Genomic DNA, 27,919 nt, shown 5'->3' with positions numbered 1-27,919 from the left:
CATTGTCAGCTGGGTTTACTTTACTGTCTTCTGTTGACAACAGCTGCGCTTGGGGCTTTTTATTCATGATCTCTTTACAACATATTATACAGAGTCATCAAAAGTTGTTAGTGGATTTATCACAAGCATTAAAAGAAATGTAAAAAAAAAAAAAAACAGTAAGAAGCTCCAGTCATTTGAAATAAATGAAGATTATTGTGCAGCTATGACTAATACAATTCATAATACATATAAAACACATTTTAAAAGACATTTTAGTGCTGTTTGTCTTATGTCAGGTGTCTGTGTGGCTTTGCAGAGAAACAAGAAAACATTCAAACTGATCCATCTGACTGGATAGTTAAACAGCGACTAGTGAAATAAAATCTCCAGTTATAAACGTGGATTTTTAGCACCTCCATTCCTGTTATGAATTTTAAAGGAACATTCAAGTCTACACTTTCCACCCTGCATATCAAGCACGCAGATCACAATCCATCTTTGGCTCAGGGTTGGAGAAGGAGCACCTCTAAAAGAAAGCTCAGGGGGAAGAGCCGGCTCTATCTGTCGTGATACATATGGATTTTTGGCTTGGCTTAACACGTCAGATAGATCTCATCCACCAAAGCTTTCCCCCCTCAGCTAGCGCCTTCCTCCTACTTTTTTGACTCTCCAGCCACGTTGCGCTGAATCTGAAGCTAACCCAACCTTTAATCACCCCTCATCCTCTCTCTTAACACCACACAACAGCCTCGATTTACCTTCGTCTGGGAACCAAACGACAGCCACACAGAACCTTCCATAACACACGAGGTTGGAAACATAATGACGTGTTCCACTGAACGCCATTACGTTTCCCACCTGCCTTGAAAAACATGTTCTCCATGTGTTTCCTCGTGTAAAACGTCTCACAAAACATTATTTGCTTTACTTAGGGTGACACTGTTTTTGCTTTATATCAAATTTTTAACACACATATACATAAAACACACGTCGTATTTGCGACCGGAAGAGAGCTAGCTAGATTATGAGTTTTCGTTTGGCGTCTTCAGTGAAAACTAAAGGCGGATTTCTGCCCATGGTTTTGCCTTCCTTTGCCAGAAGGGGGCAGAGGAGAGCGTTTTCTGCACTTGAACCGGCAGAAACAAGACAGTAAAGGGGGTCAGAGGATGGAGGGACAGGCGGGGCCGACGGGGGACGTGCCTTCTGGGGGCGGTGGAAGTTTGAAGGGCAAGGGAGAGGGCGTTCGTCGATCATTGGGCAATATGGATGGAGGGGAGGCAGATGTCCGTGACTGAGTTTGAAAAATAGAAGAAGAAGAAGAAGAAGAAGGACGAGGAAGGACTGAAGAGAGGAAAGAGGAGCAGAGCATTGAGCTGTAGGCCTGGCAGTCAGATAAGGAGAGGCTTAAAGAGTGGAGTGGATTGTGTATAGGCCTTTTCTGTGGGGGGAATAATGCAGTGCAGAGTCACCAGAAGACAGGAAGAGGAAGAGATAAACGGAGGCAAAGACGTAAGGACAGAGAGAATGAAACAAGGGTTTGGAGGGAGGAGATGAATCCAGAGATGAGAGAGTGAATAAAAGAGGAGGGAAGAGAGCAGAGAGAGAGAGAGAGAGAGAGAGGAAGATGAAGAGAGAGATATCCCGTTACGAGCACGTGCTAAAATAATTAGCCTTGGGTTGGCGAGGAGAAACGTGCGGGCGGATTAACTGGACCTAAAATAACTCGGAGAGCACAGAAGCTGCACCTCTTCCTGGTAAGCCCTTTTGTCAGACTCCTGAGCGTGTCCGCCCGCCCTCTGGGGCCGTGACGTCATTCCAGGTTGTCAGTCGCCGGCCGTGGAGTCAACAGCGGACAGCCTCATGTGCTCACAGCAGGCCAAACTCCCCCCCCCTCCCTCTCTGGACGGCTGAAAAATGTGCAGCTGTTACAGTAAGCCCGTACACTCTTATAGGGCCAGAAATAGCCCCCTTTAGCCTGGGCAGGGACAGGGCGACAACCTCCATTAGCTCAAATGTGAGAGGATTGAATCACCCCGAGCTCCAGGGCTTGAACCTCTATCTACGCGGGGCTGAGAGCAGGAATCATATTTCTCCCCCACTATCACTCTCCTCTGCTTCTCTGCTTCTCTGTCTCTCTTTTTCTCTATCTGAAGTCCAGAGTGCGCTCGCAGCTCCGCTCAGTGTGTGTGATTGAGTCGTAAACATTAAAGCGGGAGATTCAGGGGACTCTAAACACAGAGGGATGGTCTTTCAGGTTCCTCTTAAGGATGTTATGTGCATAGTTAAGGCCTTAAAACAGTTTTACAGGCTGCCCAATGAGTGCATATAGGGCCTCAGATGAGACGTTGTAAAAATTATTTGACGCCAACGCCGCTGATATAGTAGGGCTATTCTTACAGCCAGTGCTGTCTTGAAAGAGTAGAGATAATAGGAAATAATGGGGGTTGCATCAGGCTGGGCAGAAAAGGAGGGAGCAGACTAGAGGAGTGGAGGCAGTCATGGAGAAGTCAGACCTTTATCTATAGGAAAGAGAAAAGAAAGAAAAGAGGGAAGGGAGTTGAGAGAAGAAGAGAAACAGGATAGAGCAGTTAGCATTGAAATCACTTCTGTAATTTGAATTAACACGAAAAGCAGGAAAATCACAGTGAAAGAGGAAGAAAGGGGACAGGAGAGGAGAGAGAATGGAGATCAGCGTGAGGGGAGAAAGTTAGAGTTTGACACAGCACCTCCATAAAATAAAAAAAAGGCAAATTGGTTTGTCCCCGCAGCGTGGGAGGGGTGATGCGTATCGGACACACTTGAAGGGAGCTTTCTTGGTGGATCGGATCACAATGAAAGGAACCAGAAAGGCAAAAACCCGGGGAGCGACTTTTTTAGATTCTGTTATCAAACCCTCGCCGTCTTAGGGTCTCGCTTCAAATGCCATATCTTATGACCTGACAAAAGTAGTTGGGGTGTGGGTGCTGTAAGAGATTATCACGGCATCTTAGATCTGGGCTCGTATAGCTGCGTCTACAGTCCTCAGCCTGTGACAGGAGCTGATATGATTGGACTCATTTATTCAGGGTGTTGTGGTGGGTGTTAAGTAGGTTTGACTGTCCTGCTGTCTCCACAGTGGACTTCCCACTCTCTTATCCTCGACCGTTCCCTCCCCCTTTGGCCTCCCCCGCTCCCTCTAGGTGTATTATTTGAAGGAGAGCTGGTTGGCAAGGCGAGAGAGGAGGCCAAGAGACTTTGACCTTCCTATCCCTCCCTCACCGGCAGATCCCTCCTCCCCGTTTTTGCGGGTCAGCTCCAGCTCGATGGTCATCAGCACCCTGCCCGAGCCCTCCTCCCCTCCTCCCCCCACCTTCTCTGTCTTTCTGACTACGGTTCGCTGCTTCCGCTCGGGCTGAGCCTTCGCCACCGCCTGGCGCACGGGCTGGAGCAGCCGGCCGGCGAGCCCGCCCCAGCCCTTCCCCGTATCCTATTTCTTATCCTTGCGTGACTCCTGCTTCTTCTTTTCCGAGGCGGCCGCCTTCACCTTGGAGGGGTCGGCGGGAGGCGCGGGGCCCTGTGGGGGAGGAGGGAGAGGGGATCGGGGGGAGAACAGGGGAGGAGAGTCACTTCAGGAGGAAAGGAGTGTAAGGGAGATAGAGAGAGAGAGAGGAAAAGGGAGACGGGTCAGAGGAGGGTGAGATGGGAGTGTTAGAAATGAGAGGATGAGAGGTGGGGTTAGCAGGACGAGTGGAGCTGTGTGAAGAGGAGAGAAAAACACCTTTAGGAGGAGGGGAAGGTGAGAGAGACACACAAAGAGACAAGGAGGTAGAGAGACAGTCCTTTTAAGGGAGGGGGTAGCAAGTGAGAGGGGGCGGAGTCCAGAGCTGTAAGGGGGTGACAAAACAGGTAACCATGCGTTAGGATGGGACACAGTGGCAGGCCGGCTCCATACACCTGTGACAAAAGATCATCAACACACACACACTTACACACACTGACATAACACACAAATACAAACACACACACACACACACACACACACACACACACACACACACACACACACACACACACACACACACACAGTCAGTCTCAGTTCCTTGCTCTTATTAATTTGTCGTTTTTCTGACGTTTAACAACTTTAGATTTGAGTTTTTAGACAAAGTCGCTCTTTTTTTCACTCGGTGTCACTCCTCTCTCATTGTTCAGTCTCCGCTGAGTTTTAATCGAGCAATTAGTGGATAAAAAATCTGAGCATAAGTCATTTTTAAAGACATCTAAACTGCATTTAAACTTTTGTTTAAACATTATTCAGATGACTTTATCTCAGTGTGAAGTCTCGACGAGCTCGACAATGAAATAAAGCCATTAAAGTAACACAAGCATCAAATCTAAAACCTCCTCTGAATTATTCAGATCTAACCTTTCTCCCATCCACAATAGTTGATGTGTCTTCAGTCTGTTCTTCACTTTGTGTTTAGGTTTTTGCACAAACTTTAAATGCATAACTTGAGGAGATACAATGCCAACAAGAAACACGCGCTGCACATTTCTTTAAATCAAATTTAAGACATTTTTAAGACCATAAAGTTAAAAAGCTACGCAACTTTTTGCAGGAATCGACACACGTGTGGCTTGTATGTCTTGCAACTTGAAAACAAACATCTCTAACTTTGCATTTTATCATCCTCCCTCTCCTGTTTGCAGTTTGTGAACAAGCAAAGCGCCCTGACTCCACCTAAAAACACTGAATTGTGTTATTCGACCAGAGGATATTTACCCCTGAACTACGTGCGTTTCAACCGGTTGACCCAGGGTCTTAATTTAGTTCAGGGTAGATAATCTCCCCACTAGAAAGCTCCTGTTAGGAGGGTAGTACTTATCAAAGGTCCCGGGACTTTCGGAGCGCAGGGCCTGTAATGCTGAACGTGTCTGATTGGTAGATTAACCGCAGTGTTTTTATTCCGCCCTCCGTCCACAATAACATCACACACATCTGTGATTCACTTGATTTCTCTTTCTTTCAATAGTTTTTATTTGTTCTATCTTTTTTGTATTAGTGTGTACTTTTCAAAAGAAGAAGCTGTGATTCTCTTGATTTAGCAGCTTGTAACATTAGTCTTCTCTCAGCCCACCATGAATGCGTCTCTCCCGGTGTTACGGTTTTAAAAGTGACCCTGTAAACTGGAGACCTTCAGCTGAACGTGTCAGTGTTTGTGGAGTTTACACAGCTGTTGAAACACAGAGGGAGTTCCTGGGAATGCAAACTAGTTTAGTTTTTATTAAGATTTCAAAATATCCTCATCAGATATTTAATGATGGTCTAAAGATGTTTATGAGGGATGCATCCGGCTGAAAGTCTCCAGTTAACAGGGTCGCTGTTGAAACCAAAACACTGGTCGATCTCTGCCACGGCTTTTTGAGTTCAAAAGGATTTTAAAGCCGTGTTGAAACGTCTTTGCTACTCGCGCTTATCTCCTCTCACGTGTTGATTCAGCATTCGTCTTGTACTGCCCTCTACTGGTCTGGTGGTGTAGTGCATTTACTTTTTTTTCCTCCATACTTCACTGGCCTGATTTGCACAATTTACCTGGGACTTCAGCCCGCGGTCGAGACGCAGACAACAATGGGTGCACAGGAACCTTTTAGTTCAGGAGAGAGTAGTTTGCGGGGCTAAAAGACCCCGGAACTCTTGGTCGAAATGCACCTTAAATGCTAACTCAGTATTCAGACATGTCAAATCTAAAACTCCAGACCTCTCTATTAAGTTAAAGTGAGACTTTTTGAGACTTTTTATGACCTTACGTTTTCAAAATCTAGTTCTCATGATGCATCCTAAGTGTTTTAGATTCAGTCTCGACTGGACTCTTACTGTAAACGCAGACTGTCTGCCTGCAAATCAAACCATGCATGCATTTAAACTCCAGAGCAGCACTCAAACAAGATCAAAAGTTGAAAATGTGATAGTTTAAAGGCTGTCTGCACTTACAGGCACGGTACCCCGTCATATTTAACAAAGGGAAGTACCTGGAAATTCAATATTTGTAAGCAAATGATATCAGAAGGCTATGAAAGAATTATTGGAAGCGTGAATAAATCAGTATAGATTTTATAGCCATGGTCGGATGGAGCTACGTGATATTTTTACATAAAAGGCCAACTCCAGCTTTAAATATTCAACTCCAACTTATATAATTCACCCATTCACTCCCACTCGTTCCGCATATTGTCTGTGCAGTGTCTAAAAAAACATCTCTGAGGTGAAATCTATAAAAGGAAGAGGAGGGAGGAAGGAAAGAGGAAGTTAAGTGAGGCTTCACTTGAACACAACAAGAAGCCTATGAGGAAGAAGTGGACGGAGCGGAGATAAGGTCAAGGCAACACTTAACTTCACAAAGCCTTGTGCCGGTGCATTAACCTGTGAGATCACCTCCTGAAAAGTGGCACAAGTGCAGGATAATGCTCTGATGGAGCTTAATGAAACTTCACTCATACAGGAGGTAATGCTTCTCACAGTGCTGTGGACTTTTTGTACTCCTCCACCAGCTGACCTGATGGCCTGCTCGCCATTTTTGAAGAGCTACCAAGGACATGCAGAGGAAGTATTTCAGTCTTCAGCATGCAGGCTTTCCACTCAAGTACATCAGGTTAGTAGACGGAGGAAAGCACACTGGAGGCTGCTTCTACCCGCTGAAGCTCCGTCTAATAATACCCCGCTGATTGCATTAGAAAATTTATCATCTTTAATTATGCACTGTGCAAAAGCAGCACGCTCTCTGATAAGACAGCAATCCAGTCGGCTAGCATCAGGCTCGATGGGGCAGCTGCACATCCCATCCGGTGTCATTATCTTCGATCATACTTACAGTCCCTCATACATCATTGTATTGTTTACCATTATGCATCCCACGGCACGGCTCAATGTATTGCAAGGCTCCCACGCTAATGACAGATCTGCCTCGTACACACACAGGAGCCTGCTGAGGCTGAATGCAGAACCCCCCGTCTTGTTACAGGGGCTGCTACACACTTCAAAGGAGATGTGGGGTACAGTGGCCAAATCAGGAGGGACCAGCGGGGAGGTAGATAGGTAGTTAAGTGGCTGCGTCTCCCGCTGCATGCTAAAAAGAGACGGTGACAGGTGAAGGAGGGAGATTGAGAGGTGCATGAAGGGTGAGAGGTAGTGATTTTCTGTCCAGAACCGAAGCTGATCGGAACCCAGAAGACCTGAGGAAGGAGAGGAGAGAAACTGGAGAGGAAGTTAAGGGAGGATTACAGACAGATAGATGCCTCTGATGGTCAGCGAGGAGGAGAGGAGGAGAGGAGGAGAGGAGGAAGGGGAAGGAAGAGGAGGAGGCGACTGAAGGGAGTGAGACAGGGAACCGGATAAAAGGAATGTGAATGAGCGAGCGAAGGAGGGAGGGTGTGAGTGAAGTGAAGGGAAGGGAGGGGAGGCAATTGGGGGAAGGAGAGAAGAATGGGTGGGTTGTGCGTTTGTGTGTGTGTGTGTGTGTGTGTGTGTGTGTGTGCGCGCGTTCGATCGATACCAAGTGCACTCAATTATCATTCCAGTACAGTATGTGTTCACTGCTGGGAGCTTGTGTGGCTTCAGGGTAAACTCCTCTCCCACAACTCCACCTAATGGGGACTAGCACACACCACAGGGTTCTTTTGTCTCTCTGTCTCCCTCACTCCCCGCTCACTCCCTCACCCACAGCGTTTTCTTTCCCTTTTTTTCAGAGATTTGTAGTGCAAGGCCAGCAAACGGAAAGTAACGAAGATGGTGTCGCTGATACAGAATTGTGTTGTGTCAGCAGAGCCTCCTAATAAGGGCTATTTGATCAAACAACCACTTATGAGCGCACTGTAAAATCCCCAGAGTCCTCTGTGTGCGGCGTAGCTTCAAGAGAGGGATCAGCACAGAGGGAGGAAATAAATAAAAATAAAAAATCAGGGATTCTGAGCCGGGCTGTTTTTCTCTGTGTACTCTCCGCTTCATTCTCCAGCCAAGATTTGCTGGAGAGTAACTGTAAATGACAACATTGTCAAATATTTCACTGTCCTCTTGGAGGCGAGTTACTTATTCATATATGCACTGTCACCCGCCGCAGGCACTTGAGAGCAACTGACTGCAGCTCAAGAGTAACCTGACAATCACACGACAGTAGAAAGGAAAGAAGAAGACAGAGGGAGGAAGAGAGGGGGGCTCCGGGGAGACGAGAATGAGCGCGCTAGTTTGAGGCTCGGCCCTCGCTGGTATCGCCCTCTAGGTTTTGAGATGGAGAGTCGATTTTAAGAGCTGGCTGTTTTTAATGAAAGAGGAGAGTCGATTTATGTTGTTTTTATTGTTTTTTATACCAATACAAGTCTTAATAAGATGTTGAGGCTTTACCATATCGCTTTAAAATGAAGCAGAAACATCTCACTTTGGTAAAAACATCCAGAGAGAATCCTGCTGAGACTTTCGTAGGCTCTATTTTGGGACTTACACTTCACTTTGAGTACTTTGAGTTCCTTGTGTGCCACATTTATTGTTGTATACTCGTTTACTGTCCATTATCTTATTGTATGTTTCCTCATCATGAATGGACCATAATATAAGGGCGTGTGTCATTCCATCCGAGAACTAAGAAAGCGGTTCTTTGCTTAAATGTAATCCCCAATAATGATCAAATATTTCAACGTATAAGACAAAAAAAGCTCTTAAAACAAAGAAAATGCCAGACTGCTGATTGGCAGATCAATCACAAGTTGTTTACATGAAATAAAATATCATACTTCATAGGTTTTAATTCCCTACTCCATAAACTGTTTCAATTACACTGCTTACATTTGCAGCTTGTTCAAGAAGGCTCTTAATATGCATGTGTGCAATGTTCTTCTGTGGGGTGTCGGACTAATGACACATTATCCCCACCTACTGGCCCGACATGCTTATGTGGGCTTCTGCTTTGTTGTAGAACCTAGATTAGCATTTAGAATCCTTCTTCTGACCTACAAAGCTCTTAATGATCTGACACCTTCATATCTTAAAGAGCTCATAGTGCACTATTACCCCTCTAGAACACTACGCTCCCAACATGCAGGCCTGCTCATCGTACCTAAAGTCTCTAAAAGTAGTATGGGAGGTAGAGCCTTCAGTTATCAGGCCCCTCTCCTTTGGAATCATCTACCAGTCAGAGTCCGGGAGGCAGACACCCTCTCTACTTTTAAGAGTAGGCTTCAAACTTTCCTTTTTGATAAAGCTTATAGTTAGAGCTGGATCAGGCTTGGACCAGCTCTTAGTTATACTGCTACAGGCTTAGTCTGACACACTGGGATCCTGTATTCCCCTCTCTCTTCCTGTCCCAAATAACGTTACTAACCATTTTCTGGAGACCTTTCTGGAGCCCCTGAGCTCCCTTGTCTCGTAGGTTCCTCTGGATCTCTGCTGCTGTGGTCGTGCCAGACTCCAGCTGCTAACTACTACTATCCGTCTCACCACTATCATCTCTCTCTCTCTTCATCGCCCTGTATCCCTCTCTTCAACTTGGTCTCAGCAGCAGATGTGTGTCTAACATGAGTCTGGTCCTGCTGGTGGTTTCTGCTTGTTAAAGGAAGTTTGTCCTTGCCACTGTAACTTGCTAAATGCTGCAAAGTGCTCTGCTCATGGTGGATTAAGATGAGATCAGACTGAGTCCTGTCTGTAAGATGGGACTGGATCTGATCCTGTCTTGATGTTGGGTCTTTGTTAATAATAGAACATAGAGTACGGTCTAGATCTGCTCTGTTTGGAAAGAGTCTTCAGATAACGTTTGTTGTGATTTGGCCCTTTATAAATAAAGATTGATTTAGATATTGTTGCCTTAACTTATCAGACTCAGTATAATTAAGTCACTTAAGCCTGGCTGTATTCTTAACTCTAGAGATAGAGTTGTTTGGGTGATAACAGTTTTGGCAGAGCTGAATCAAATTGTCTGACTCACTTGAAAGACCCATAATTCCCTCCACCAGCGTGAGCCACAGGGGGAGGATGATGCACTCCTTACCGCTGGCAGAAGCCTGCAGCCGCCGCCGCTGCTGCTGCCTCGTCTTAACATTAGCTTCTACCTGCGGCTAAATGACTCCCTGTCACAATGGCACCTTTGATCTCCTACCTCTGATAACTTCAGAGTGTCTCTCGTTTCAAAACTGATTTTTGATTTAGAAAAACGCCTTGAACTTAAGTCCCTCGACTCCCCTTTTTTTCCCCCACATTATCAGCATGCAGGGCGTACAGTCGATTACAATGCGCCCCCCGCAACCATCCAGCCCCCGCATTACCACAGAGTAATCAAACAGAACTTGCCCTGGCGCCTTGTATTCACTAAAGAATACAAGCCACCAAAATGTCTGATTAATCCAGCACTTTAGGCTATCGCACTCCCAAGAGGAATAGAGAGAAAAAGAAAATACCCCAGATCCTTGGCGTGCAGCAGTGTAAAACCACTGATAACAGCCTAGATCATAATAGGCCCTGTGATTTTCATTTGACTCCCAGTGAGAGAAATCAGCAGCTCTCATCCATCTCCCCACTGCGAGCATATCACAGCCTCCATTCAATACCGCAACGGCATTAAGGCCATGACACGGCCTCGGCCATTTCACAGCCGCTGGTTTGATTTTTGCCCTGTGGCTGTTTACTCTGTGCACCGTGCTGTTTGGCCCCCCTGAGGGAGCTGAAGGAGGAGTGAGGGCCACAAGAGAGGGAGAACAGAAAGGGCTTTAAAGCACCTCAAATGCTGAGCATCTTAACAGCTTGAACACTGTTATTAGCGTTCAGAGCCGGGCAGAGTTTGAATGACATGTTATTTTGTTGTTGATACGTAGCTTCGAGGAGGAGCCGGGTGAGTGTGTGGACATTTTTGAGCTGCCTGGACTGGCATTGGGGGAATGCGATTATGAAACTGTGCGGTTCTGCACTGTCATGTCTGATGCGTGCCATTGTGCAGCTGTACTGCATCAGAATGGATGAATATTCCCTCTGACAACACGTTTCCTGAGCCTTACACTCACTGCTATTGTAATCTCCTCAAGAAGACGTCATTCTGCCATTTAGTGCCGGAACATGACGGGAAGCGGAGCTGTTGCATTTGGTGTTTTGCGACTGGAGGTGTACATATCATGGAGGGTGTGAGGGAAAGAGGCAGAGGAGGAGGAAGGGGGTGTGAAGGAAGGAGAGGAAGTAACTTGCCTGTCTCTGCTGTGATCCCTCTTTCTTTTTCTTGCCATGTTTGCTGGAGGGGACAAAAGAAAGACAATGTCAGGATGTCGAATCTATCTCTCCCTCCAGTGGTCACAGGGCAGCACTGCCTGGCAGCCATCATGAAGACAACATCAAGCTAATCTAGTGGCCCTGTCTCAAACACAGCCTGCGGGTGCAGGATGTGTTATGATCTCATAAGACTGGAAAGGTATGAGCAAGATGACAGATGCATTATCGTCATGATGGTGTGGATTATCTTCTCTGAACACTGATGGTACTTAAAGATGGACAACACGTCTCTACCACCTCCTGCTGTACAAAGGTGGAGCCAAAACACTCCTGCGACAGGTGCTTACATCATTATCTGGAGTCAAAGTCTGTCAGTCCACAGTAACAGAGAGTAAAATGTCTCTTGTGTCAGCGTTGATCACGTCTCCTCTCGCTGTTACTCCTCTAATCTGCTAATCCGGTACAGAGCGCTGCAGGGGCGACACATTGTGATGCTACATCCTATTTTTATAACATCAAACAACTACTATAAAAGTCATGCACAGTAACTGCAGCACACACTTTAAGACCTTTACTTCCACGTAAAAGTGAGCTGTGTTAACACCAGTGTGAGAAATATACACTTTAAACTAAAGGAAGGGGGAATTAACCCAGAAGAAGGCACTTTAATCTCATAATCTCACTAAAGCTTCATCACGAACATGACCGCTAGTGCCACTGACATAATCTACTGCCCACCTGACACACATAACAATTGTGTCATGTCTGCATGACTTGATGACATAACTTTGGGCACAAACTTTTTCTGCTTTTGGCGTGCTAAGCTTTGTTGTTTGAGATCAGGATTTACCAGCTTTACCTTTGCTGTGCTAACATGTACATGTAGGATAGTTTGCATGAAGATTTTAGTGCCCAAACTCTTCAAACTTCCAAACTGTAGTCTTTTCATGTTCAAGTTTTAACTACAGCAATATCGGCTCAAGCTAGAGACGCTACTTTACAACAACAACTCTTACTCGTTAAATCTTAATCATGCATATAAAGAAAACGGTGGTACCAGAGGCTGAATTCAGCTATCATACCAGAGCTAGCAGGATCACAATGTCCATGTGGGGAAAAGAGAAGGTGCTAAAGAGAGCTTCATAGCTGCACAGACACTGCATGTTGTGGACTCAGAGAAAGCCCCAAAAACAGACCCCATTTTATCCCAATGGGACCTCTATCCCAGATTTTACAGTAATTTAAACTGAGCTTGTTAGAGAAATGAACACTTCAATATAAATCAGCTTGATAAGAATGGACCACAATGGGAAAAGCCAATTTTAAGAAACATCTATTTACTGGTGCTTCCACTACAGAGTCATGTCTGTTTTTAATGCAGTGACTTCCACTACAGAGTCATGTCTGTTTTTAATGCAGTGACTTCCACTACAGAGTCATGTCTGTTTTTAATGCAGTGATCTCCACTACAGAGTCATGTCTGTTTTTAATGCAGTGACTTCCACTGCAGTCATGTCTGTTTTTAATGCAGTGACTTCCACTACAGAGTCATGTCTGTTTTTAATGCAGTGACTTCCACTACAGAGTCATGCCTGTTTTTAATGCAGTGACTTCCACTACAGAGTCATGTCTGTTTTTAATGCAGTGACTTCCACTACAGAGTCATGTCTGTTTTTTAATGCAGTGACTTCCACTACAGAGTCATGTCTGTTTTTAATGCAGTGACTTCCACTACAGTCATGTCTGTTTTTAATGCAGTGACTTCCACTACAGTCATGTCTGTTTTTTTAATGCAGTGACTTCCACTACAGAGTCATGTCTGTTTTTAATGCAGTGACTTCCACTACAGAGTCATGTCTGTTTTTAATGCAGTGACTTCCACTACAGAGTCATGTCTGTTTTTAATGCAGTGACTTCAACTACAGAGTCATGCCTGTTTTTAATGCAGTGACTTCCACTACAGAGTCTTGTCAGTTTTTAATGCAGTGACTTCCACTGCAGAGTCATGTCTGTTTTTAATGCAGTGACTTCCACGACAGAGTCATGTCTGTTTTTAATGCAGTGACTTCCACTACAGAGTCATGTCTGTTTTTAATGCAGTGATTTCCACTACAGAGTCATGTCTGTTTTTAATGGAGTGACTTCCACTACAGAGTCATGTCTGTTTTTAATGCAGTGACTTCCACTACAGAGTCATGTCTGTTTTTAATGCAGTGATCTCCACTACAGAGTCATGTCTGTTTTTAATGCAGTGACTTCCACTACAGAGTCATGTCTGTTTTTAATGCAGTGACTTCCACTGCAGTCATGTCTGTTTTTAATGCAGTGACTTCCACTAGAGAGTCATGTCTGTTTTTAATGCAGTGACTTCCACTACAGAGTCATGTCTGTTTTTAATGCAGTGACTTCCACTACAGAGTCTTGTCTGTTTTTATTGCAGTGACTTCCACTACAGAGTCATGTCTGTTTTTAATGCAGTGACTACCACTACAGAGTCATGTCTGTTTTTAATGCAGTGACTTCCACTACAGAGTCATGTCTGTTTTTAATGCAGTGACTTCCACTACAGAGTCATGTCTGTTTCTAATGCAGTGACTACCACTTTCCTTTCCAGTGGGAACAAGTTTTTGCTTCACTTTTGGGGCTCTATCGTGTTGTCCATCTTTCATACAGTCAGTTCTCAGAGGCGTCCCCTTCAACACTTCCACCATACTGTTTTTAGATTAAATTAAATACGACATCATTCCGCGACTCTGTCCAGCTGAATGGCTTCAAATCTTAACCTCCCACACCTGAGCAAATCAAATCGTGACCCTGCAGCTATGTCAGCTTGGCCACACAGGTGTCAGTGCCAGGGATGGGCTCTGGCTTCAGCTCCAGTCCCTGGCACAGACCGGACTGGCAGAACGCCGCAGGCCACAGGCCGGCCACTGACCTGACGCTAAGGCTGAAGACGCGGCGCGCCACCAGGAACCTCATCAGGTAGTAGATGACCACAATGAGCACCAGCAGGCCCAGCACCACCCCGATGATGGCTCCTGTGATCACACCGGCCTGGATGGGCACTGTGAGCAGAGGAGAGGAGACGGAAAAAAGGAAGGGAGGGTTAGAGAGGAAGAAATCGTGAGGATGAGAAGAAAGAGACAAGAGACAGGTTGGGGGGGAGGAAGGGGAGATGTTTTAATAGAATGAGGAAATGGAAGGTAAAGGTAAGCAATAACAAAGAGAGAAGATAAAGGGATGAGAGATGAAAGTAGGGAAGAGAGCAAAGGTAAAATAAAGGTTGAATGAGAGATGAAGAACACAAGTGCATGTGAAGAGGAGAGGTAGAATAAAGGTAAGAGCAGGGACAGAGTCATGGAGGGGGGAAGTCGGGAGGGGACGAGGCAATGGAAAAGGGGAAAGAGGAGAGAAGTGGGATGAGGAGGCAAAGAGAGGAGGATGAGGAGAAAAAAAGGAGAGGGAGGCAGTGATAGTAATCTCAAATAGAGAAAGAGATAAAATTGTAATTGATTTCATTTAACAGGAGGTGTGGGGAATCCTAAACGAGGCAGTGCGACGCAGTCTGAACGTGGCGCTCGCTGTAGTCTGATGTGCAGAGCAAATTGAGATTAATTTCAAAGTTTGGGATGATTACAACAACAATTGAAAACAGTTGGCTTCTGATGACAAAAATTCCCTACAATGTGCCATATGGGCTCAGCGGAAAGCAAACGAGCAGCCACAGATGTAAGACAACACAGGCATTAGACTCTGAATTTGATTTTCCTGACGAAACCCCCACAGGACTCACAGCACGGCGTCTGTCTCACCCTTCTCAAAGACCAGCAGGCGCACGCTGGAGGGCCGGCCCACTATGTCAGGGGGGTTCTTGGCGTCGCAGGTGAAGGTGCCGTTGTCGCTGAACTCCAGGCTCTTGATCAGGATGGAGCCATCACGGCGGCCGGGGTTCCCCACAAACTCCACCCTGTCCCTGAACGGGCCCTTGTTGTCGACGTAGGCGGCTCCACCCGTGTAGTGGAAGATCTGTGAAGGACGGGGGACAGATTAGACTGGTTTTACTCTCACAGTGGTGAAGCAGGAAAACTCAGGAATGACAGATAAGTCAGATTATTATGCTTCGGACGCTTCAGAGTTAACCGTACCAATGGAAACAACTAAAACAGACTGATATCAACAGAAGAAATATGATCATTATATATTAAATGATAATATTAGACATCAAAATATAGATTCTGTAAGTAAGCAGCCCTGTAATAACTGATTTAATGTAAAGTAAAGAGTTCTTCTTAGAGAGGAACTACATCAGAGTGAGAAAGACCCTCCTGCTCACCCTGTCAGGGTTCCATACAACAGAAACAACCTGCTCACTGTACATTAACCCTTTAGATATCATAGAACGAGAACCAAATAGAACGAGAACAGAACCTGAATGGAATGGAAGATATTGTTTTGAATGGAATAGATTGGAATACATTAGAATGGAATTGAATAGGTTGGAATGGATTGAATAGCATAGAATACAATAGAATAGAATACAATAGAATAGAATAGAATAGATTGAATGGAAATACAATGGAATGGAATGAAATGGAATAGATTAAATGGAATAGAATAGAATAGAATCGTATAGAATGAAATGTATTGAATGGAATGACTGGAATAGAATAGAATGGATTGAATGGAAATGCAATTGAATGGAAATGCAATGGAATGGATTGAATGGAATCAAATAGAATGGAATGGAATGGATTAAATGGAATAGAATGGATTGAATGGAAATACAATGGAATGGAATGGAATAGAATACATTGGAATACAATAGAATGGACTGGATTGAATGGAATCAAATAGAACGGAATGGAATGGAATAGAATGGAATTGAATAAAATGGAATACAATAGAATGGAATGGATACATGGAATAGAATGGAAACAAATAGAATGGAATAGAACAAAACAGGATAGAGAAAGTTGGATTTGATCTCTAATAGCACATGTTCAGTACATTACAGGCACATAGATATTTGTGTATGTTTGTTTATAAAAGACAGTTTTCTTTCAATGACCCTCATCAAATATAGAGCAGAAACATGTCAAATAATAATGATGATATATTAATTTTCTCCTGACCTACACATTTTGCACAGCTATTATTGTACAACATGTTGTTGCACTGTTTGGCCATTGTTATTGCTGCACATTGTTATGGCACTGTGAGATAGTTTACTGTCCATCAAGAGGGTAATGGGTTCAGTAGATAATCACATCATGTGTAATCTTATAATACACTCCTCGTGTGCTGCTTCATGTTTGTTCTTGTGATGGAGCCAAATCACCTCACGTAAACTCTGGTGTGTTCATCCACATCGAAAACACTCAGCCAGTTTACTCCAGTTTACTCCAGTGGAGTCTGCATCCTGTTATGAGTTCAGAGTTTGGCTGGACCTTTGGTCAGACTGACCCAGCTCAGACTGGGCCCTGATGAGAATATGGAGCCTTTAATTGGTTGAACAGACAGATGTTTGGTAATGAAGATCCGGTTTGACCTCTGAGGGAATTCCACTAACATGTGATAATCAGAGTGTTGCCAGGGATGTGATACTATAAAAGGTATTAGATAAAGTTTGAAGGGGTGGTGACTGATTATACAAACAGAGAGAGTGCGAGATAAGTGACTCTGCAGATACTCTACTGATCTTTGTGTGTTTGAATAAAGACTTGAATTCATCCTGCCTTTGAGAGCTCTTCAGAGTGCATCCAATCTTTCTGCACAAGTGGTGTCAACCATTAAGACATGAATTCACTCAAGAGTTACCTCCGCTGTTTAATACTTCTTTTGTGGATCTGTGACAGAAACATTTTTCATTTGAGGCACTCTCGACAATAAGAACAATGACTCTGTGTGTGTGTGTGTGTGTGTGTGTGTGTGTGTGTGTGTGTGTGTGTGTGTGTGTGTGTGTGTGTGTGTGTGTGTGTGTGTGTGTGTGTGTGTGTGTGTGTGGTGGTTGAATGTGGGTGTGTTTTTCGGGTTTTTATTTGATTCTGGTTTTGTGCTTGTTGGTGTTTGGTTGCTTTTTGGTGAGATGTATGAAGGGTGTATCATTTATTGATTCGACCGCTGTATCTTATCTAAAGCTATCTTCAATATTCGTGTTGCTACGTTCAAACCCTTAATGTGCAGCCTTTGTTTGGAGGAGGCTTATTGGTTGTGCCCTCTGTAGTGGTTTTAGTTACTTTTCTATTTGGAGCTGTAGACTGCGACTACATCTTGAGAAAATGTTATGTGCCTACTCTTAACCAACACGTGCCAACGGGTCTCAAACTACAGCAGCTTCATGAAAACAACCCATCAAACATTGAAAGGTTGCTATGAAATGTTGTTGCTTGCTGATTGGATAGCTCAACATTTTTTTCATTAAGTTATGTTTTTGGGTCATTTTCGCCTTTAATGGATAGGACAGCTGTAGAGAGACAGAAAATACAGGGAGCAGAGAGCGGGGGAAGACATGCAGCAAACGGTAGAAGTTGAACCTGTGACCGTTGCTTTGAGGACTATAGCATCTGTATATGGGGCGTGTGCTTAGACTGCTAGGCCAACAGTGCCCTGATTGCTCGACTTTTAAACCTATAATGATTTATTTTGTGTTACTTAGGGCAGTAAAAGCTGGAAACAGCATATAAAGCTGGTATGGCTAATTTGATAGCAGTAAAAAAAAGAAGGCAATCATCTGGAGATACGCTCTGTCAAACTGCAGCAGAATGACGTTTAATCTTTCAGCTCTGTGTTGAACCTTTCGAGGGTCAAACTCAGACTACTTAGTCTCCAAAAACTTGCAGCTAGCTTGTTGCTACCTTTATCTGTGAACTGTTTGGACTTGAAGAGGAACTTTAAAGTGTGTTTTGTTTTCTCATTTTGGAGTAACAGCTGAGACGCCTGAAAACTACAACACTGAGCTAAAGGGTGCTAAAATGTTTATTTACTAACTTATTAACAGTGGTGGACTGTAAAAAAGTAAATTTACTTGAGGATTATTTTTTGGGGAACCTATTACTTTTACTCCATTTGAAAGACAAATATCATCATTTTGACTCCTCTACATTTCTATCAGTGCTCTAGTTACTCTCTACTTTATCTTTGAAGTCAGCTGATGAGTCTTCTTTTCTGAAATCAGATCCCAAAGACCGTAAACTGTTGGTGTTCTTGTGTTTGGTTTGTCTCAGTGGTGTAGCCGTACCTGGGTTAAGCGTAGATCAAACGTTCTTCAGATCAGTGCGTTCATTTAGTCGTGGTGATGATGGCTATGACTGAGAAGGATGATGATTCTCTACCTGAGCACCACGGCCATATTTTAAACCCACGTTTGAGCTTTTGAAATAAAGAATGATTGTTTGTATTGTTGGAAATCTCTGATCTGTTTACCACACAAACTTCATCACAGCCTCCAAAACATCAGCATCTAACCTGAGACAGCATGTGGAGGTCTGGAGCTAACACACTGCTTTGATTCCAGAGGAACATTGTAAACTTGTCTGTGCTTGTAGTAACTTAGTTTATATTTCATGGTAGACTTTTTAGATATGAAATCATGTTTTCTAGAGAAACAGAACGGAGCAGAATGTTCACCCATGCATTCTTGACTGACCTCATGCTTTGTGAAAATACGTTTAGAGATATTTTAAAAAGTACTTTGAATACTTCAGTATTTATAAAAGCAAGTACTCCAGGACTTTAACTCAAGTCATAGTGATGTTTGACCAGGAGGATCTATACTTTGACTTAAGCAATGAAGACGTTTTCTTTGTCCACCACTGGTTATTTATGGTTCATTTGTTAGGGACAGACACACTATGTACAGACAAACTGAGAACACCTCATGTGAGTATCACAGTGTTTAAAGTGGCTGAATTTTACCACCATGAATATCAGACACTTTTCTGATGCAATATTAAAAAGGTATTAAATGTTAATTTGCTTCAAGTCACAAGAATTAACCAAATCCAACAAGTTCAATTTGATATTTTGTGTGCAGACTTAATACTATTAGCTTTTTCAAAAACAATTAATTGGAAGGATATTTCAGTTCAAATTCTTCAGAGAGGCGTCAAAAATGTGGATTTCATACTAATTTTGAAAAATCAGCACCAGGACTGAGACATTTTTTTTTACCTGAAAGCTTGTGGATTATTTTGGAGAAGCATAAGTAGCCAGAGGTTTAAGAAGAGTCAAGTTAAATTGATTTGATGGGATATGTGCGTTGTAAGTGATTTAAAATCTCTCTCTAAAAGGTGAGTGTTGAATTTAGTCGAAAAGCAGGGAAACACAAATTGAAGTAAACAAAGCCTTTCACATGATCTGAGCATGTTGGAAATCAACAGAGACATTTTAAAGGGACAAATGCACCATGACAACAGATACAGAGACATGTGAGACTGTAAATCTGCCCCGGCGGGGAGAGGAATGAGTGACAGAAGATAAGTGAAAAAAAAGGAGGAGAAATGTAGTTTCAAAGTGAGGGCACTGCGGGAGAGGGATGAAAGCGGAGGAGGTGATGGGAGGAGGTAATGAGAGAGGAGGGGAGGGACAGAAGAGGTAGGTCTGGGGAGGAGGAGATTAAGGGAGGTGGACAGAGGGAGGCGCAGTCAGGACGGGGAGATAGAGAGATTAGAGAGATGGCAGGACGATAAGGCCGGGGGAGAGGGAAATTAAAGAGCAGGTGAGGTAGAGAGAGAGGAGAGAGAGAGACTTCTCGAAGAGGAAGTTTGATTCTGTTTTAAAGCTAATACATAAATGCATAATACTGCCGGTCAAACAGTGAATCACTCCGACCTGCTGCAAAGAATCTTGGCGTCTGGTTTGACAGCAATTTGACTTTCAAACGTCATATCACAAAACTTGTAGAGCCGTGTTTTTACCACCTCAGTTTTAACTTTGAACCCTCCTGTTACCCTCAAATTTAACAACATCTTTTATCCTTGGGGTCAATTTGACCCCAGCAATTTAAATCTCCAGAAACTGATTGTTACCCAGGTTTATATGTCAGGTACTTTATGTTTCTTTTAAATTATAGAGACCTCAATGTCATGCAAAACAACCAAAACACATGTGTGTAAAATGTTGAATTTCTTAAGTTTTATACAAGTAAAACAGCCTGGGGTCAAATTGACCCCAAGGAACACTGATGCATCATTTTTTTCACAGGAAATTGGAACATATCAACATTTTAATTTGATGTTTTCCCAATTGTCCACATTAAATGAGGAAAAGTCTGAAATATGAAGGAAAAAAAACTATGTTATTCATTAATTTAGAGATGTTAAACATTGAATGGGGTCCAATTGACCCCAAGGATAATAGGAGGGTTAAAGACACAGAGACGATTTTACACGCTTTTATCTCCTCACGCCTGGAATACTGTAACAGCCTTTTTAGAATCCTGCACAACAAATCCCTTCATCGTCTCCAGACTGAACAGAACTCAGCTGCCAGGGTTTTAACCAGAACAAAAAAATACGACCACATCTCTCTGGTTTTAACTTCCTTGCACTGGCTCCCTGTATGTTTTAGAATTGATTTTAAGAAGTTACTGATTACTTTGAAAGTTCTACATGGACTTACTCTGAGCTATATAGCAGACCTATTAGTACCTTACGAGCCAACACGTGCATTGAGATCCCCAGGCCGAGGTTTATTGTGCATTCCAATTACAAAAATGAAAACGAAGGGTGACAGAGCGTTTGCAGTGAGGGGTCCGACACTCTGGAACCATCAGGTCTGCTGAGTCAGTGAGCTCTTTTAAATCCCTTCTCAAAACATCCTTTTATCTTAGAGCCTTCCTGGATTTTATCTGAATTTTATTTTATTTTGTTTTGTTTCATTTTAACCATTTTAAGAAACATATTTTGAAATAATGTTATTCCCACTAGAGTTATTTTAGGGGATTTTTTTTTTTTTTAATAAATTTAATTTCTTTATTTTGACTTATGTGTTTTTATTAACTGCTTGTTTTATTTTGCTGCCCATGTGAAGCACTTTGTAACTTGTTTTTTTGAAAAGTGCTCTACAAATAAATTATTGTCATTATTATAATAAATGCATCACTCAGAATAAATGGAGTACTGTTCCAGTGTGTGAGAACATTTCAAATGATCACACAAAGATGCGTTCATCAGATTAAACCTGTGTTTGTTAAGAGAACTTTAAAATGACGACAGCACCATGAGTCAAAGATGCATGTTTCAAACATTCTGAGTTTGTTAAAGTTTTTTTTTAGGATATATCTAAAGCATGTTTTTGTCTTCCAGTCAGGCCATGTGACATCAGCACGCCGCCCCCTCCGCGTCCCTCTCTGTGCCTGGTAGGGGCAGCGAGGGTGTAAACAAAAACCTCTTTTGACCAAAGAGGTAGCCATTGTTGTTGAGGCTTCTCGCCTGTTTGAAGGCCTTTTTGTGTCTCCTTCTTAAATATGAATTCAAAGTTTCCCTGAATTGTATAAAAGGTTAACTATCAGAGAGAGAGGATGACATCAGAGTTTTACTCGGGGAGATAAGGAAACGACGGGACAGGGGCTCTCCTCTGGTTTACCTCCCCGTATTGATTTATGCTAAATATGTCGCCTCGAAACGCTATCTCCAGCAGCTCATCGCTAACTTTGTGCGTCCGTCCTCTGGAGCTAAACGGCTCGAGGGCGAGAGAGTGAGAGGATTTTGAGGAGAACATTAAAGAAAACTAATCGCCCTTTGAACTAACTTGTATTATAAAAGTGTAAACTTGAAGTATTGTGCTTTTGATGCAGGATCTGCAGCTGTACAATGAGCAAACTAACACATGAATGCAGACATAACAGTCAGGAAAGAGGGCCTTAATACAATCAAATCACTTCAGTGGTAAACACGTCTACACTGGGGTTTATATGTTGACGTTTTTGTCTTACAACATTTATAAAAATAGCAAATATTGTTTGAATATTTACAGTCATTTAAAGTTGTTCAGCCCTGGACCTTCAAATGTGGATTTTGATGCAGAGTCAGCAGGTTGCAGTTTATCCAAGTCATGAAATCTGATCCATGTAAGTTCAGTGTTTCATAAAGTTCTGTAGTGGTTGGACTCTTCCTCAGACCAGAGGATGAAGAGAACTCAAAGTTTGCTCAATGCCAACCTCATATAGTGCAGCTTTAACACGGATGTGAATCACCGGATCAATGTATGATTGCTTCACACCTTCAACTCTGAGGTAACATGACACGGTACATCTTTACAGGGTGATAGCATGATTAGATAATGGTACATTGATCAGTAGCCTACAGTGTGTGTAGTGAGTGTGTGTAGTGTGTGTGTGTGAATTACAGAGATGCTGTCCCGGGAGCCATCGGGTCTGTACGTCCAGGAGAAGGTGACGTCATCAGAGGTCCAGCGCCAGGAGAAGAAGGAGCAGGACAGCCGGACGTCGGAGCCCAGCAGGGCGTGGCGCTCCCAGCCGGTGTAGATCACTATGGCCTGGGACTGCTCAGGCACTGGGACACAGGTGAAGCAGGTGGAGACAGATCAGTCACAGATAAAACACCAACAACTTTGCTTTGAGTCAACATTGCTTCAGCTATTCCCTTTCTTTTAGAAAACTGCAGCTTGTTCGAAACGAGTTCTTCAAAACAAACAGCCTTGCTCCTCCTCACATCACAGATCTCCTGTCGTTTCAAGTTCCAGCAAGATCCACTCAACTCAAACTTTACTGTCATTCATCTGGATCACTTGTACACAGCTGATCAGAATGACTGTTCTCACAGGGCGGACGCAATAAAACCACAGACAACCAAACAAACATGAAGACAGACTAGGACTTTAAGCATTCAGTTGAGCTCCTCCAATGCTTCCTCTAAATGTTCCTTGTGTGTCTCACAGAGAGAGAGAGAGCTTTCTGTTTGTATGCCCCCTAACTCTGAACTCTCTGCCTCTGGACATCAGAACAGTGTGCTCTCTGAGTGGTTTAAAAGTAAACTCAAGTCCTACCTTTTTAATCTGGCTTTTGATTTGGAGTCATTTAATTTTAGCCCTGAACTGCATTATTATCTAATTCAACTTTATATTTAGTTTGTATCAATTTTTTTTTTGTTTTAATTAATTGTATTTTTTATAATTGTTATTTGTGTTAATATTTGTATTATTATCATCATTTTTTAGCAACATTTATTTAATCATCCTTTTTATTTATTGTATTTTTCCAATATTTTTTTAACTTTAACTCATTATTCTTTTTTCTTTTTACTCCTTATTATTTTATAAATTTTACTGTATTGATTTTATTTTATTTTTAAGTTTTTTTTTCAATTATTATCTATTTTATTATTTTATCATTTCTTTTTTTTTTGTGAAGTTCTACTTTTTGGACTTTTGCCTTTATTAGATAGGATAGCTGGAAACATGGGGAGTAGAGAGACCTCTGTGACGAGGGCTCTAGCCTCCGTATGTGAGGCGCTGAGACTGCTAGGCCGCCAGCGCTCCTATTTTACCATCTCTGTTGTTTTCTGTCTCTCTGTTCTTTAGTGAAGCACTCTGGGCTGCGTGCTTGTATGTATGAAAGCTGCTATATAAATAATAAAGATAATAATCTGCCTGCTAGAGGAAGTGAAAGCTGCAGAAACACTCCAGTTTGCTCCTTATCTCTACAGTAAATCCTCTTTGTTTTGCTTCACAATGTACTGACAGGCATTTTTTCCTTGAGTCACCATATGCCTGAACATCTTCCAGTCCTTACTGTAATCACAAAGCACACAAAGCATTACCCACTAAACCTTAATTACTCCTCTCTTTGAAATCAGTAAAACAAATCCCAAATACTTAAATATGCACCAAGACACACACCGTTAAACTCGACATTTATCCGTGTCAGATCCTGCATCGATTCAGACATGCACTCAGTAAATATTTGGATTACCACAGGAATATTAGTGCTAGTCTCTTGAAGTCAAAGGGTAACATCATTTTCTTCATTAATATAGATTATGTTGGCTTAATCACAGGCACTGTTTATGCTTGAATAATATTTAATGATGGATGTTAATTTGGTTTGCCTGCAGAATCAATATTTTACTTTCCTGGATGATGCACCCAGCATCTCAAACAACCGGCTTCGTCTACCTCTGCCTCTTTAACGTCCCATTTTACTGTATTGTTCAGCTTCATTTAAAGCACCATGTAGGGTTTTATTCTAGGATCTGTAATCACTCCAATGCTTCAAAGTTTTCCAAAGCTGTCTGCTTCAAACACCTAGAGATTAAAGTTCACAGCTCTCACTGGAAGTGTCCTTGAGCAGGCACCTTTAGAGCAGACAGCCGCCGAGAAACTGTCAATGAAATCACGCCTCTGACATTTTTTAATTAAAATTCTGACAAAACTGCAAATAGCTGACAGGCTGGAGCAGAGAAAAGCTGTCTGACTGAGAGCGAAATGTCTGCCAACCTTTGGTATAAGAGTCATAATATTAGTGCTCTTTAACTTTGCAAGCTTAGAGACAGCTGGTTCATAAAAAGGAGCACCAATCCTCTTAGAAGGAACGGGCTGTTTGCCACAAAACACCTGAGGAGGTCCTCTACAGGTGTCTGCATGGCTTACAACACAAAGGATGTTCATTCAAATACTTGTGTTGTGTTAATCCAGAGCAGAGAGAGATATTTCATTTAAATGGAAGATCAATTAATGTACTGCTTAGCCTGTTGACCCTTCTTATTATCATCAAGTCCATCAGTATTCAGGTAAGCACTTCACAAGAGACAGAAAAAAAGCCCTCCTCATCACATCGTCGTTTAACCTTTCACCCCACATCAGAGGAGAGATAATTTCTACATCTTCACTATCAATAGCTGGAATTCACTGTGGGCTGTCTTTGAGACCTCATCAAAATTAAACTCAATAAAAGTTAAAAGAAGATCCATTCTCTCTCTCCCTCTTTCTCTCTTTCTGTGTGTCTCTTTTTTTTACCTATTCCCAGGAGGACAACCGACGCCAGCGCCAAAAACGTCAGCATGGTTTCTGGCTTCTCCGGAGCTCCCAAAAGACTGATACCGCAGACCTGATGGTGGAGTCAGCTGAGGAAGAGTCCCGCTCTGGAGGGAGCGCAGAGTGGAAAAAGGAGGACAAAGAAAGGAAAAGAAGAAAGAGAGTGGAGGGGCGCAGGATGCCGGGACACAGGGCTTCAAAACGGGACAACAACAGAAAACCTACTGTCCCCTGGTTTATACCCAACCACACCCCTCGGACAGGCCCCGGCCCGGCCCATTCCTCCTCTCCAAACTCCCCCCACCACCACCCCTCCACCCGCTCCTGTCAATTCTCTCCATTCCTGCCCTCATTGAAACAAATTACACACATTATCATTTGGAGTGGAAGGGAAAAAAAGGGCCGACTAGCAGCACCTGTGCCATACAGTAGCTGCTGAATTAATTGGGTAAACAATCTGCAACTTGGGGCGAATTTGCAAACTCAGTGCAGCATTACAGCACGACAATGAGCTGAATGTGATGTGTGAGATTGCACCCTCACTGAGATGAGAGGGAGAGATAATCAACACTTGGCATGTCGGCCACGAGCGAGGACGTGTGATCGGGAATCATGACAGCTGCAGAGGTGTCATGTGATCACTGCTCATATGTAAAATGACATGAGGACCGGGGCCATGAGGCTGTGTGTGCATGTTTACAGTGAGGGGGAGGGGGCAAAGAGGATCCTGCATCGGGGTCAGTCCAGTGCTCTCTCCTCCATCCCCATCCCTCACCTCTCTCTCTCTCTCTCTCCTCTGCATGCACTTTCACCCCGGTCCACAGCCAGCCGCCCTGAACAAAGCCTCATCTCTTTGCTCTCTGTCCTCCCTCTCTCTAGATTCCTGTCGTTTGCTGACGTCTAGCACTTGGAGACAATGGGGCGAGAGGGGGACAGGGCCCGACTGGAGTCTGTCAATGGCGCTTTCTTCCTCTTCGGCCTCTCCCTTTTCTTTTCTTTTCACCGTCTTCTCTGCCTCCCCAGACAAAGCTGTGTATTCAAAGTGGGGCGCCCACTACTTGCTTTTCCAGTACCACAGACAGCGAGAGAGTGGGGACAGACCTGCTATATATAGATGAGTTGATATGAGGACAAGATGCTCAGACATGAGAGCAAGACAGCGGTAGACACGGGGAGAGGTTGAAAATAGAGCCAGCTGTGTGAATGAGCAGAATATTTTCTCTTCTGGAGGCCTCATTCCATCATCTTGTCACATGTCATAAATATGCATTCACTTAGCCGCTGGCATCCAAATGGTGAATACATGCACAAATTAATGGTCTGTGGTTCTCCCATGGCTTCTGCTAACACACACGCTGGAATCACTTATCCTGGAAACCGCATCAGTCATGATTCAACTCCTGCCACAGTCCAAGTCAAAGTTGGGAATGTCTTTCTGATTAGAGAGGAGGAAGAGGAGAAACTTTAGAGGGATATGATTGATACTGGTGACTACAGTCTGGCTTTGTTGCATATACAGGCCAGGTTTTCCTTATCCGAATGAACTGTGATACTTGATGGCGAGCGACATAGGACGGAGCAGCTCCTTCATCTGTGTGACACTCTCAACCCCTTATTCATCATCCATCCTACCAAGGCGGGAGAACAATACCACCCCCCCACTGTTCACTGTTCAGCATCTTCTCATGTCCCATATCTGACTTTGACTTTTGATGACTTTTCCCCTCTGCCACGCTGAACTATATGGACAGATTCACCAACCTATCATAACTGTGCAATAATTCATTTTACATTGAGGGTGGCCACCGCGTTATTTGTTATTGTGTATGTTTTTTGATGAACTTTAACAAGAGTCAACATGGAGGGTTGATCTTTATTATTTGTTTGTGATCTGGACGCCATGGATATGGTTATTTTAAGTTGATGGTTTGTTTTGTTGTTTAAATACACGGTACCTTTTTCAAACTTGATTCGGTCTCTGGGTTTAAGTGTTGTCATTTCATTCTCCTCCCTGAGTTGAACTAATTTGAAAACTTCTGCTTGGTAGCCAAAAAGGTGTTACACACTCTTCAAGGATGTCCACATGTAGAGGGGTTTCATTAAAGCTAGGGTTGGTAGTCACGGAAAACTAGCATGAATTTGAATGTAGCATTTCCTCAGGACTCAATCTAACCCTTCTTGGTCTACCTCTTGGTCCAGGAAGAGCTGCACCTTTGCTATCTTGTCCCAGAGATGGCAAAATATTAAGGAAGGGATCCCGAATTTTATTAAAGGTTTAAGGTTTTTTTCGTATGTCATACAGTATCTTTTCAGGCATGCAGTAAGACATCAGTTCATTTATCCAATGCCTTGGTGATGGTGAGTCTTCAGATTTCCAGTTTGTCAAGATGCATTTTTTTGCTGCAGTGCTGGCAAGTAAATTAAAGTATTTCTTGCTATGACTTCTATTAATAGAGCTCATATCTCCTATTATCCACACTTTGGATCATGTTCTATCTTGTATCCTATTACCTTTGAAGTTACAGCAATGATATATTTCCAAAATGAGTCTATAATTGGACAGTTCCTAAACATGTGAAGATCACCCTCTGTTGTTTTACACCTTTGACACAAAGCGTACATGTTGCTGTTAATCGTATGTAATCTATGGGGGGTAAAGTATGTTCTGTGGAGTATATTGAATTGAGTTTTCCTTTGTTTTGTGGAGATTAACAGTAGATTCTGCCAGTCCTT

At 43.2% G+C, this 27,919-nt stretch overlaps 1 protein-coding gene across 1 annotated transcript; it reads right to left on the bottom strand.

Annotated features, from left to right (window-relative positions):
• On the bottom strand, positions 1 to 25,400 carry mpz (myelin protein zero). The gene is made up of 6 exons (XM_034703011.1): positions 25,169 to 25,400; positions 22,541 to 22,707; positions 15,007 to 15,220; positions 14,130 to 14,259; positions 11,174 to 11,216; positions 1 to 3,845 (listed from the first exon to the last, which is right to left on the bottom strand). Exons 1-6 carry the CDS (start codon positions 25,212 to 25,214, stop codon positions 3,804 to 3,806), a joined length of 642 nt encoding a protein of 213 aa, XP_034558902.1. The 5' UTR covers positions 25,215 to 25,400; the 3' UTR covers positions 1 to 3,803.
• Positions 25,401 to 27,919: the final 2,519 nt, after the last annotated feature.

Source organism: Notolabrus celidotus, chromosome 15, assembly GCF_009762535.1.
Source record: "Notolabrus celidotus isolate fNotCel1 chromosome 15, fNotCel1.pri, whole genome shotgun sequence".
NCBI lineage: Eukaryota > Metazoa > Chordata > Actinopteri > Labriformes > Labridae > Notolabrus > Notolabrus celidotus.
This window is presented reverse-complemented; position numbering and strand designations above follow the sequence as displayed.